The sequence below is a fragment of the Phacochoerus africanus genome, chromosome 2 (assembly GCF_016906955.1).
Source record: "Phacochoerus africanus isolate WHEZ1 chromosome 2, ROS_Pafr_v1, whole genome shotgun sequence".
Taxonomy (NCBI): Eukaryota; Metazoa; Chordata; class Mammalia; order Artiodactyla; family Suidae; genus Phacochoerus; species Phacochoerus africanus.
In genome coordinates, this window is record NC_062545.1 from 158,610,914 (window position 1) to 158,624,923 (window position 14,010).

Genomic DNA, 14,010 nt, shown 5'->3' on the forward strand with positions numbered 1-14,010 from the left:
CATCATTCCCCTATTTTTGATGACCTCTACCTTTATATAATAAAATCTTCTTGGCCAACACTGATGTTCTGTCTCCTATGGCCTCCCAACTTTCTCCTCCCTCATTCTCATCCACCTGGGAAAATGATGCCAACAGTTATTCAGGTGCTCACACTAAAAACCTAGATTTGTTTTCCCCTCTTGTCTTTGCATCCAATTTGTCAGTATCTACTCTCGAGTACTGTCAATCCAAATCATCACCTACTTTAGCTTAGATTTTGCATTATTTTAGTCCTTATCAATGTACTTCCATTCTTACTGTCTACAATCCACTTTCCATGCAATAGCTACAAACAAGGAATTAGTTTAATATTGCAAATAGACTTTGATTTTCAATTACATAAAAGCTAGAACTTCTTCTCTGAACTATTGCTTTAATCAAATGATTATGTGCCTATATTTCATATTGTTAACATTCTCTCTCTCTATATATATATCTATATCTATATCTATATATATATCTGGGGGTGGAGAGATGTACATAAATCCAGTTGTAATAATGTTTGACAAGAGGATTGTAATGTCATACCCATGCATTCATGTATCAATTTAAGCCAATGCTAAAAGCTGAATTGTTCATTTTTTGAAACTACTATGGTAATTTTTGCATACTAAGGAGAAAAATAGGCTTCTAGATTCTTTCAAAGCAAAAAGACCTTGAACTTGACATATGTCTGTCTAAATGAGTCCATATAATGTCCCACCAAACTAAAATCAATAACTAAAATATTTGCTTCTATTATTAATAGTCTCAAAGCTCCTAGGATTAGAATAAAATGTTAAACATTGCCAAATTCTGTTCACCTCATAGAAAAAGCCCTAAATCTTTTAGAGATGTAGTTATTACCCATGCTTCTATAAGTTTTAAGAAGAATGATCACCAAAATTTCTATCATTCAAATATTACTTTTTTTTTGGCTTTTTGGCTTTTTAGGGCCATACCTGTGGCATATGGAGGTTCCCAGATGAGGGGTCTAATCAGAGCTACAGCTGCCAACCTACACTACAGCCACAGCAACGCCAGATCCGAGCTGCATCTATGACCTACACCACAGACCATGGCAGTGCCAGATCCTTAACCAACTGAGCGAGGCCAGGGATCGAACCAGCAACCTCATGGTTCCTAGTCAGATTAGTTTCTGCTGTGCCATGACAGGAACTCCAAATATTATTAATTTCTAAGTCATAAACTCTATAGCCTCCACTCATAAATTGTGTGTATTTTCAAATAGTTGTAACTCTCACTTAGATCTCACTAAATAGCCTCAAATATATGATATTTGGTAACTTGTGAATTCTGTTATTCTAATGTCTCCGTTTCACCATTCATTCAGCAATTAATCCTGAGAATGTGCATGTGACACCCTATTTCAGGAAATACAGTATATAAACAAAATATTTTTAAAGACAGCCATAAAAGTTTTCCTATTTTCTGCCAGTCCCTCTGGAGACGCAAAAAGCCAGCGTTCATGTGTGAGACATTAGCTAGTGTATAGTTACCTGAGAAAAAAATTCCTTAACCAACCAGAAATAAAGAAAACATGGGCGCTTTTTAGAGTGTACAATGCAACTGTCTCTGAATTCAAATCTGGGAGGGCTGAGTGAACCTAGAGAGAAAAAAGGTCCCCAAAGAGGTTCGGAGACATATACCATTTGCAGTTCTGGATCTACTGGCCTAGGGACAGAGAAATGTAGTTGCCTGAGTCAATTAGAGGCTGAACAGAAAGGAAGGGACTGGTGTTTCTCTAATCGTGACCCACAGTTATCTTTAATGCTGCTTCTGCTGCAGTTAGTGGTGTGTGCTCTCACAATGATCCCTCTAGTTTCTATAAATTACAGTCTAAAATACTTGACCTCTTTCGCTGCATGCTGGAGTGACCAATTAAAGAGACTGCTTCTGTATTTTTGCAGCACCAGCAGTTAAAGCATCTGTCCTACCCATTTATTATGCAGCCACATCCAGATCTCAACATCCAGTCTCAAAACCCTTTTTCTGAGATTCTGTAAACTACTCCAGATACCGGAAACTTCTTCAACTAAAGCTCAGTGTATCTGAAAGCAGAGTCATCAATCTTTCCCCAAAACTGTCTCTCCCTCTGAAATATACTGAGAATTTAAAATGCAATTTACATTGTTTTCCCCTAATCCTCAAACAGCTATGTAAAGTCATATGTGACAGAGACATTTCTTCACATGCCTAATATCCATTTGCCCTTAATTCTTATTGATAGAACCCTGCTTTACAGGCAGCCATGTGACCAGATGAAAAACTACATTTGCTAGGCTTCCTGTTCATACAGTGTCTTATATCTAAGTTTTAGCAAATGAGATGCAAAAAAAAAGTTATCAGGTTGAACAGCACTGAAAAACTCCCTAAAGGATAGGAAAGCATTGACAATTCAGCTGGCATTTGATTTTTGCCCTTCCTCTCTCACTTGGGACATAAACACAATGGTGAGTGAGCCAAAAAGCGTCTTGTGAATATGGGGCGATGAGTGCCTGATACAAGAAGCCAAGCTCTTGATTACATTATCCTGCCAAATTGTCAGGCGTTGAGTGCCTGGCTCTAGACTTCTCATTGGTAAGTTGTAAGTGTTTGTTTCTACCAGCTAAGCACAAGGTCTAACTAATGCAAGCAGGTATCATTATTGCTGTTTTTCAGTATTGGACTTTCAGGTCTCACAGCTGGTTTTCGATGGAGCCATGGCTGGGAACCATGCTGGTCTGAGCCATCTTTCCAATATATTCATATACACCTCATTGCCTACAGATGAAATTTATTCTCTGCCACCTACAACTCTAGAATTCTGCTTCTTTTTATTTTTTTCTCCACTTTTCAATCTAAACTCTAGGACAGTCACACTGATGTATTAACTGATTAATGACGAGCTCATGTGCATCTCCATGTCTGTGTCTTTCCTCATTTGGCCCATCTGTATTTCAGTTTTTCCTCCTTCAAATACTGTAGTCCTACCATACCTTTGAAGACAATCCTCTAGCCTTAAAGTACCAAGCCTTGCCAATTACTTCATAAATTGTGCCTTTTTAATAAAGCCTGCAGGGTCTATGACCTGTGGACTTCATTATATGTTCCTTGTGCTGCACTGCCATGAACCACAGACTGGGCATTACAGGGCAGTATTTATTGTTGACCTTGCAACAAACCTCTTGTACTAATTTAGGCTTTTCATTTGCCATGTGGCTCTGCTGTTTCTTTACCTACAAAGTCAGAAAAATTCTACAAGATGATTCTCATTTCCAGCTTTAACATTGCATTTTTCATAAGTTTTCATCTAAGATCTCTTCCACGACTAGATAACAAATAGGTTGGGACCACATCTCACACATCTGTTTATCTTCAGTGTTCTGTACATCTGCAACAAGATGAACTCCCCGATAAATGCCTGCAGTTACTGCTGCTGCTGTGATAAGCTATGGAAATCAATTAAAATGGTCCTCTTTATATTCACAAGTAGCATTCCTATCATCCATCTATTGATATGCAGGTCTCTCTTCACAAAGAGAATATGCAGGTGAGTGGGCTAGATTAACACAAATTTATCAGTGTCACTCCCCAAACAGCAAAAATAACAAACTAAATAGGCATCGACAAATCTGATCAATAGAATTAGCTGAAACCTTAATCTCTTAAGAAATACATGCATGTGTGAATGAGCATGCATGCATGCATTTGTGTGTATGTATGTGTGTTCTGCTGCAAGCAGTTTTGATACAGAACTTGCTAAAATCCTGGAACCACATTTTCTAACTGTGTGACTGGGGGCATGTTTATTTATAACAAAGGAATGTTAATCTTGCCTTATAGGGCTTTAATGAGAAATAAATTACTTCAAAATAAACCATTGAGCATGGTAATTAGTGATGCCACTGTTTGCAGCCTCCCCTTCTTCTGATAATAGCAACTCAATTTTCCTGTGGGGATTTCATCCTTCCAAATCTCATGCAATCTTGATTAAACCCACAATGAAGATGCCCAGGCACATGTCCTAAGACAGGCCCAAAAAAACTCTCCAAGAAATGTAGACCTTAAACAGAGAGCCATGAGGGAAAAAAAAGAGTTGGCCAGTGGTTCATCCACTGTCACATTCAGCAGAGAAGTGTCTGCTCATTCTTGCTACTCCTATTTATAAAGAAAGCTTCCTCCTCTTTTTTCTGAACACTGGCTATTCAACTTTCCCTTCAGTTCTGTGAGATATTCACAAATAATTTAAAGTATGTACAAATATATGCATGTATACACACTACTTAAAAATACACACTGAATTATTCAAACACCCCACACGTACTCAGAGAGTAGTCACACTACATAATGTAACATCCGATACTATTTTATCACTTTTTATCTGAGGACACACTGTACTGGGAATGCCAAAAGAGCCTACAGGTAAATATCATTATCATCCTTGTATCCTTGAACATAAATATGACTTTGGTTCTGGATTTAGATTGTTAGAAACGATGAAACTGATCTCCCTTACTTTTTAATCACCCTTCTTCACATCTGATCTTATCTTCGATAATACCATGTTTTAATTCAGGGGTTATTTTAGGCATAGGGTCTTTGGGCTTGCTGTGCTGCCAAGAGAAACACATTTGATGATTTCATAATGTAGCACTAGACTCTGAGGATTTAACTACATAAAACATCAACAGATCTTACATAATTTTTTTGGCTTGTCCAAATCCTGCCATCCCTCAGAGCCCGGTTTCTGCTATTCCTCCTTCAAACAAGTTCTCCTGTCCTTTGAACTTGCAGTGATTAGCATTTAACTCACAATGTGCCATGTGACAGCTCTGGCACTTTTCCACATTGTACTGTATAACTTTTATGGAATCTTATTTCTTCACCCATATTATAAGTTCCCTGAGGTCAGAGGAAATGTTTTATTCATCTTTTGTTTTTCCTGTCAGTACTTTCTCCAGTGTCGTGCACAAAACAGGTTCTTAATCATTGTACACAGAGTCATTGATCAGTCTATGGATGCTGACATGAGGAATTAACAGCTTTCTAGACTCCAGGCTGTTCTTAGAGTTTTTAGCATCTTACTGATGAGAAACACAGATGTGAAGTTTCTACCATTCAGAAAGATGATCAGAATCAGAGGAACACAACCTGCCCTTCCAAGTTCAATAGATAAAGGCTAATAATTGGTAGCTGGGGCCAAAATTTACATGAAATCATAAGCAACTACTATGAAGCAACATAAAAAATAGAAATCTGGAAATATGCTGGCCCTCAATTATCTACTTCTGCTTTCAAAAAGTCTGTTTTTTTTTTTCCACCTAAGTAATCTCAAGTATCACCTAATTTCCAGCTCTGGCTTCTCATTTTCATATCGGAAAAGAGGAGGGCAAGATCTCCATGAAAAGGTGGGCCAGGTAAGTTCTCTGGATGGTGGGTGAGCTGTAACAAAGACATCACATTTCACAAAGGTGTTAATACTCTGGCCAAACACAGGGCTCCAGGTTCATTTAATGTCTCAACCTACTGTTCCTATATCTAAACAGTCAAAAGGATAAAGCTCCTACAGTAATGCAGATGCCCTTATCTTCTTTAAAGGAAAAGCCAGATGCACAGAGCTTTTAGTTGGTACTTTAGTGAAGTAGGTAAAGAAAAAATGTTGGACAAGGCCTGGATTGTTTGGGAAGGAAATCTCAATTTACTTTGCCAGAGGCAAGTAATTGCATTTCTTTCTAGAATTCTAATCTCTTGCCCCATATATCAGTAAATATTCCAAATGTAAATGGCATATGCTAGATTTAAATAAACTAAAAAGAAAGTCAATGAATTTAAATACTAATTATCCACCTTCCCATTCTCTTTTACAACTCTAATACTACTGGGCTAATTTTAAACAAATACTACTTTTCCATTCCCCTAAGAACCATAATATTCCTAAAGGTGCAGAAGGCCAAAGCTCACAATTACAAGTCTTCAGCTTCCAACTCAATCTGGAGATTCACTTTCCTAGGACCTCAGCAGACTGGGCAATCGACTCACTTATTGGCATCTGTTGGAAGGCTTACATTTTGATAGTTACTTGAGTGCCCAATACAAATACATATTTGCATTAAATGACTGATATTTTCTATCTATTGGAAAATAAGTGACAGAATATCCTAAGCAGCTGATCTCTGACTACAGTTGTACTATGGTGGTTGTTCATGGGGGAAGGAGACGAGTATGTAGCCAAATTGCGATGCTATAACAAAACACAAACTCAAGTGTGTGTCTATCAGTAAGACTTGGTGGCTGGAGCTGGACTTAGGTCGGAGAGCTATTTGACAAGGAAGGCTGGACTCTAACAGGGAGGAGGGGAAGACTTAATCTCATCTGTGACTCACAAATATTCCAGTGCACAGAAGACTGTATTCTTAGTAATAGGGTATAATCACTGCATTAAAAAAATATTTATAGCCATCCATAAGGCCTGAATTTTTGTATAAGCAGAGAAGCAATGAGTATGACTTCATTTTTGAAATAATTATTTTATACCAATTCTTTACTAGGCTATGATACTAATGTCAAGCAAAAGAGAAGGAAAGAGCACTAATTACATACACACATATGCTAATTATTCATATATAATTAATATATATTTAATATTAAGTGGGTATAATTTATTTATATAATATATAAATATTATATATAAGTGTGTATATGCCTAAATCAGCTTATTATTTTAGGAAGACAAAGATTATGAGGTCTTCTTCAATAAAAATCACTGTCTAATACATAGATATTTTTCATGACACTTTGTAGCCAATGCCCAAACTTACTTCAGAAATTAGCAAAAAGCACTTAGCATTACTAAATATCTATTAAATCTAACAGTTAAATCTGTGGTTAACATATAAGTGGAACACATGTCAATATAAAATTATCACCAATTTCTGTACTTTATTAAAGAGTTTGTAATCAAAATCTAAACCATGACATTGAAAAGTGCTACTTAGGAACTCAAATTAAGACATGAAATACAATGTAATTTCTAGTATATTCTATAAACTCATCTAAATATTGCTAAATATTTACTTAAAAAGACATGCTTTATCATATGTTCACACACAAAAACATGTATGTGGATCTCAGATTGTAAATTATAGCTAAAAACTGTGAACTGCAATGTTATGCTATTTTGAAATACTTACCTATCATCACTCTGTTAGTCCTAAACAGCTTGTTGTAACAATATGTCTATTCTTTATATAGGACTATTCAAAGGATATTCTTAAATAGTCCTTATATATTGATAAGTATTATTTTTAGTTTTTTTGTTTCCTCTTTTTTTTTTTTCTTTTTGGCCACCCTGTGGCATATGGAGTTCCCAGGCCAGGGATCAGATCCAAGCTGTAGTCGTGACCTAAGCCACAGCTGCGGCATCGGCAGATCCTTAAACCACTGCACCAAGCCAGGGATCAAACTTACAGCCTGGCGCTCCCAAGACACTACCAACCCCATTGTGCCACAGGAGGAACTCCAATTTTTTATAAGTAGGATTAATAAACCAACAAACATGTACTATCCACACAGGCCAATATAAAAAAAAAAAAGGTTTATTAAAAGAGTAATCCATTTAAATTGCTTATAAAATTAATTTCTTAACATATGCATTTTATCCTACAACAAGAACATGCATCACTATCTTTGAACAATTTGTTTTGAAAGAGCTAAGGCTAAGTGGTTGTTGAGGAACATCAACTATGCTTGTGGATGATAACGGATGCCTAAAAATATTGCCCCATAATATCGGCCTTGGATAATCAGGCAACACATTTTTGAATTAGTAAACTGTTGAACTATTCTGATCCTGTTTAACTTCCACTGCTATGGCTCAATACATACACAAAATGGATTTTTATTTGCTGTGAACCAAAAGCATCATCATGTAGAGACAGGAGTTGTGAATAAAGTCACATGATTGCAAAGTGACAGAAAAGGAGAGCAATGAGCTTTTACCTCACAGGGCTGTTGGAAGAATCTGGGTCATGAGCTGCTACAGTACCAATGATATTCCCAACCTGGGTAGCTTCTGACACCTCCATGGGGTACAAGGGTGAGGAAAACACGGGGGGCTCATCCACATCTTCCACGATTATCTTCACGGTGGTTGTGTCACTGAATGGTCCCAAGCTTAGAAAGCGAGGGTCAGCATCTTTGTTTGCAGCTTCTATCCGTAGGGTATAACTTGTTTTGGCTTCAAAATCCAAGTCCTATAAAGAGAGTTATTAGGAAAATTAAATTACCAATTAAATACTCAGCAAAGCAGAGCCTTTTCATTTATGAATGTCAATAAGCGAAGTATGGACTCAGCCATGAAAATGCACCATCAGCATTCAAAAATAATAAATAACAATGCCAATCAGAATCCTTGCTGTTTTCTGGCTCACAGGAATTATAAGCACTTTTGAGCTTGTTTAAATCCGCTCTGCTGCTTTACCATGCATGGGCAAGTGCAGGTCTTTAGAATATTATGTGAATGACAACTGATATGATTCAATAATCTTTTCCAACAGGGATATCAAGGTAGTATTTTTCAACCATGTCATTTAACTGTACCATCCAGGGTTGCACATTGAAAAGAAAGAAAAATTTAACTTTCTGCTAAATTTCTCATTTAAAAGGTCATTTTCATTTCTTTGGGGGACTCTCTTATAATCCTAAACTTTCAAGTGTTCCAGATGCAGCTGCACAGAAGAGGGTGTTTATTGAGCTTGTACAACCTGAAGACACAGCTGATTCCTCTTCCTTTTTTTTTTTTTTTTTTTGGTCTAAGGCCTCACCTACGGCATATGGAGGTTCCCAGGCTAGGAGTCGATTCAGAGCTGTAGCTGCTGCCTACGCCACAGACACAGAAACGCCAGATCTGAGCTGCACCTACGACCTACATCACAGCTCACGGCAACACCAGATCCTTAACCCCCTAAGCGAGGCCAGGGATTGAACTCACATTCTTGTGGATACTGGTTGGGTTTGTTAACCACTGAGCCATGACGGGGAACTCCTAATTCTTCTTGATGAAGCGCCCACTGTTTCTCCCTTCAATAATCTGTCATCAGTATACACTGTCTATGTCTATTAGATGGTTGATAGTGATATTCCAGAATCTCAATTCTGCAACTTTCCAACAGGATTAAGATGCTAACACTTTTCTCATAAATAGTGACCCAAGTCAAACCATATGGTAGCTTAAAAACATTTGTAAGGGCAAATAAATGTACTACTGAAGCACCATCAATAAAAAAAAGAATTACATGCCCAACATATATGGAAGTTATATATGAAGAAGGAGAAGCGTGATGGTAACACTCTTCTCCTTCTTCAAGGGGTACAGAGTGTCCCAGCTTGTTGTGACTTTCCGTCTCAATCTCATCCCTGAAAACTGTCCCAAAATATTCTTCACATTCAATGAAATAAAAACAAATTTTAGAAAGTAATGGGCAGAAATACTCTCAAATAAAAGCATAATTTACTTATCATTTTTGTTACTTAATAAAAAGCAATATGAAGAATCAACTAAAATGTAAAATGTAAATGAATTAAAACATAAAATGTTGAGCACTGTAATCTAAATTCATCCCTTATGAGTACAGCCATATGTGTGCGCACACAGGTAGGTACACATACATTCCAAATTATGCCAGGATGTGATGCTGATTAAAATAAAGCAATGGAGTTACATAAACACTATATATGTGTGTGTGTGTGTGTGAGTGTGTGTATACATAACATAATCCATGAAATATAAAAATATATACTACACACAAATATTTCATAGAGAGATTCCAGGGCCCATCTTTTTATATATATGAAAAATACATAAATACTCATAATTTATTGTTTTATAATATCTAAGCCAGAGAGCATTTATTGAAATGTTTCTCTGTGTATCATCTGTCTCATCTACTAGACTATAAGCTCCAGACTGGTTCAGTACTAGCATTCTCAGTGCCTATTTTGAATTTGGCACATGGAAAAGTCTCAATAAACTCTTAACGGATTAGAAAAAGCTAGAATGCAGATATCCAGGCCTCAAGAGCCTTGAAACTGAACTATACCATTGCTCTAGAGAATCTATATGGCTGAGCTAGGAGGTGGCAGAAGAAATAGCCAGGTATACTGTTTTTCTTGATTACAAAAAAACTCCCATGGAACTAAATATATAATTTCTATGGAAATTATAATTGCTATGGGAAAACCAAGTTTTAATTCTTTTCTGAGGTTCACATGAAAATGTTGGGGCACATGGTATACAGTGCCATAAAAAGCACCTTGCTAACAAATTCAGTGATATTTTCATGAGGCTTTTTTTTTTTTGTCTATTATCTAAAAATATTTCTAACCTAATGGTTCTCAACCAAAAGTGAGAATCAGAACCACTCAGGGGAACTTTCTAACACATCCATGGCCCTTTCCAAGAAGATTTTGATTCAACAGACCCAGGATGAGTCACAGGCATATGTATTTTTAAAAGGCTCTTCAGGTAATTCTCATGCAAATTCTCTTGTAAGAAACTTGGAAAAAAATTAAAAAAAATAAAAAACTTGACCTCATTAAAATTTTCTTGGGCCTGTGGATGTAATCTGATATTTAATATGGGTTCTGCTAAAAATAAAACAAAGCACCATACCTTGCTTGGATATGAACCTACCCAGTTTGTTCTTATATCAGTTATAAAATGGACAAATTAAGAGAAAAATTGTATTTTTATATAATGTGTCTATGTACAAATGTGTTTTTAAAAATACTGTTTACCATCTCCTCTTCCTTTATTTTTATTTTTATTTTTTTGCCTTTTTTAGGGTCGCATCCATGGCATATGGAAGTTCCCAGGCCAGGGGTCAAATCAAATCTGAACTACAGGAGTTCCCGTCGTGGCGCAGTGGTTAACGAATCCGACTAGGAACCATGAGGTTGTGCATTTGATCCCTGGCCTTGCTCAGTGGGTTAACGATCCGGCATTGCCGTGAGCTGTGGTGTAGGTTGCAGACGCAGCTCGGATCCTGCATTGTTGTGGCTCTGGCATAGGCCAGTGGCTACAGCTCGGATTCGACCCCTAGCCTGGGAACCTCCATATGCCGCGGGAGTGGCCCAAGAAATAGCAGAAAGACCAAAAAAAAAAAAAAAAAAAATCTGAACTACAGCTGCCAGTCACAGCCACACCCACAGCCATACAGGATCCCAGCTGTGTCAGCAACCTACACCCCACCTCACAGCAACACTAGATCCTTAACCCACTGAGTGAGGCCAGAGATCAAACCTGCAACCTCATGGTTACTAGTTGGATTCATTTCCGGTACGCCACAACGGGAACTCCTGGATTTTTTTTTTTTTTGTTTTATTGTAGTTGATTTAAAAATGCTGTGTTAGGTTCAGGTGTACAGCAAAGTGACTCTGTCAGGTATATACTCTTTTTTTTTTTTGGATTCTTTTCCACTATAGTTTACAAAATTTTGAGTATAGTTCCCTGTGCTATATGGTAGGTCCTTGTTGGTTATCTATTATATATAGTTGTGTGTATCTGTTAATCCCAGACTCTTATTTATCCCTCTCCCATCCCCTTCCCTCACAGGGGAGTCTATTTCTGTTTTGCATATTAGTTTATTTGTATCATATTTTAGATTCCACAGAAAGTGAAAACATATGGCATTTATCTTTCTCTGACTTACTTATCATAAGATCTAGGTCCAGCCATGTTGCTGCAAATGGCATCATTTAATTCTTTTTTACGGCTGAGTAATACTCTATGGTATACACACACCACATCTTTTTTATCCATTCATCTGTTGATGGACATTAAGGTTGCTTCCATGTCTTGGCTATTGTGAATAGTGCTGCTGTGAACATAGGGATGTATACACTTTTTTTCCTATGGCCACATCAGCAGCATGTGGAAGTTCTCAGGCTAGGGTTTGAATCGGAGCTGCAGCTGCTGGCCTACACCACAGTGTAGATCTGAGCCTTGTCTGTGGCCTATGCCCACAGTTTGTGGCAGTGCTGGATCCTTAACCCGCTGAGCAAGGCCAGGGATCGAACTTGCATCCTCATGGACATTATGTTGGTTTCTTAACCCACTGAGTCACAACAGAAACTCCCTGTATGTATCTTTTTGAATTAGAGTTTTTTCTGGATATATGTCCAGGGATGGTATCTCTAGATCATGTGATAACTCTATTTTTGTTGTTGTTTTTTTTAAAGAAATATTCATACTGTTTTCCATAGTACCAATCCTTTTCAATAGATTCAAAACCACAACAACTTTTAAGATATTCATTTAGGTTTACCAAAAGGGACAGCAAGTCTTTCTGTATTCAAGTTAAAGTTTGACTGACTTATGAAAGAATAATTTAACATTTACTGCACAAATGAATGCAATTATTTTATAGCAACTTGTTTCTTTAAATGTGTCTAAAAGGCAACGACATGCGGTAAAGACATCTGGATGCTGCCAAATCATAAAGAAACACAGTACCATGCGTGATGATTGGTCGCCTAAAAGCTATTATGAAAATAGAGCAATAAAAGAATTCATATGAAAAGCTATGAATCAAGATTCCAGACAGAAGGGCTCACCACACAAGTTGATTTTCAAAGCAAGTCAGAATAAACCAGACTAGTTTTCAAAGAGGGGTGTGGTGTGATGGATAGGACTGTTAAGCAAACTGAAGAAAAAGCTTTTGCAATAAAAGCTTAATTCCTACTTCTCTTATTGATTTTTACATAAGCAGTAGATTTCATAACTATTAGATTTAATGAGCAAGGTTACACTTGGGGGAAAAAAGTTAAAGTAACAACTGGGGAAGACAAAGAAGGAAAGGGAAGGAGATAAAGGTAATGTTTAAACAGATTCTACTCAGTACTTGAAACTATATATCCCTGGAGTCTAGATATATTTGGAAATTTGACCAAAACACTGTTCAAGCTGTAGCCCACAAGATCAAGAAACATGCAGGATTCTTAAGGACCTGGAATCAAATTCAAGTCACTCAGACCCATACCAGTGACACCACAGAGAAGCTGCTTTTTCATCTGGCAAGGGACATCTATGTCAGAGACATTGAAAGAGAAATAAAGCGGCTTCTTGGACATATCCTTTCCAAAACTATCAAATAGGGTGGCTCAAATTCACTGCCACAAAAGGATGATGAAGTTCAGGATTAAAAATGTGAGCATTATAAATAAGACAGTGGTCGGCAACCTTTTCCTGTCAAGAGAAAACTGTAAATAATTAGGGTTTGCAGGCCCTATGTTTTCTGCCACATGTAAATGAACCAGCCTGGCCATGTGCCCATAGGCTTCATGGGCAGTGCCTATAAAAGGCACTGAAATTTGAATTCCAGATGACTTTTCAGGGATCACTCAACATCCTTTTTCTTCTGATTATTTTTCCATCATTTAAAAATGTGAAACTATCCTTAGCTCTTGAGCTGTATGGAAACAGGCAGGCAGAAGTTTGCCAATCCCTGGTCTAAGGGGCCCCCGATAATAAGCTTTCACCCCACTTCCTTTCACCCCTTTTACTACAACTAAAATGAACTAGTCACTATAAACATTTTGTCCCTTCCAGTTTGTTATCTCCCACCACTCCCTCTTCCTCATGCAACTCTGCACTTCTCTTATGGAAATCTTTTGGAGACCAACTATCATCTTCTTTAGGCATGATTCCACAATACCCTCACTTAATTAACAATAAAATTTCTTTACATTTAACAGAAAGCTAACTTCAAAAAAAAGTTTTTCATAAATCTTTAACATGCATTTTAAAAGAGACAAGGCTGGTATTATTGAAACTAAATAGCAAAAAGTGGAAGCTCCAGTGAAAGCCCAAGATTATGTGTGTACTTATTAGGGGCATATGCACTATGTGAATTCTAAACTGGTCTGCCCACCACCCATCCCCTTTTTGCTATAACTAGCAGGTGATCTTCAAACTCCAATATCAGTTAGGG

At 37.2% G+C, this 14,010-nt stretch overlaps 1 protein-coding gene across 1 annotated transcript in view; it reads right to left on the reverse strand.

Annotated features, from left to right (window-relative positions):
• Positions 1-14,010, reverse strand: part of CDH7 (cadherin 7) — a 138,434-nt gene that overhangs the window by 36,577 nt on the left and 87,847 nt on the right. Inside the window, exon 7 of the mRNA XM_047766989.1 lies at positions 8,021-8,274. Coding sequence (XP_047622945.1) covers positions 8,021-8,274 — 254 coding nt within the window. The remainder of the gene's footprint in view (positions 1-8,020; positions 8,275-14,010) is intronic.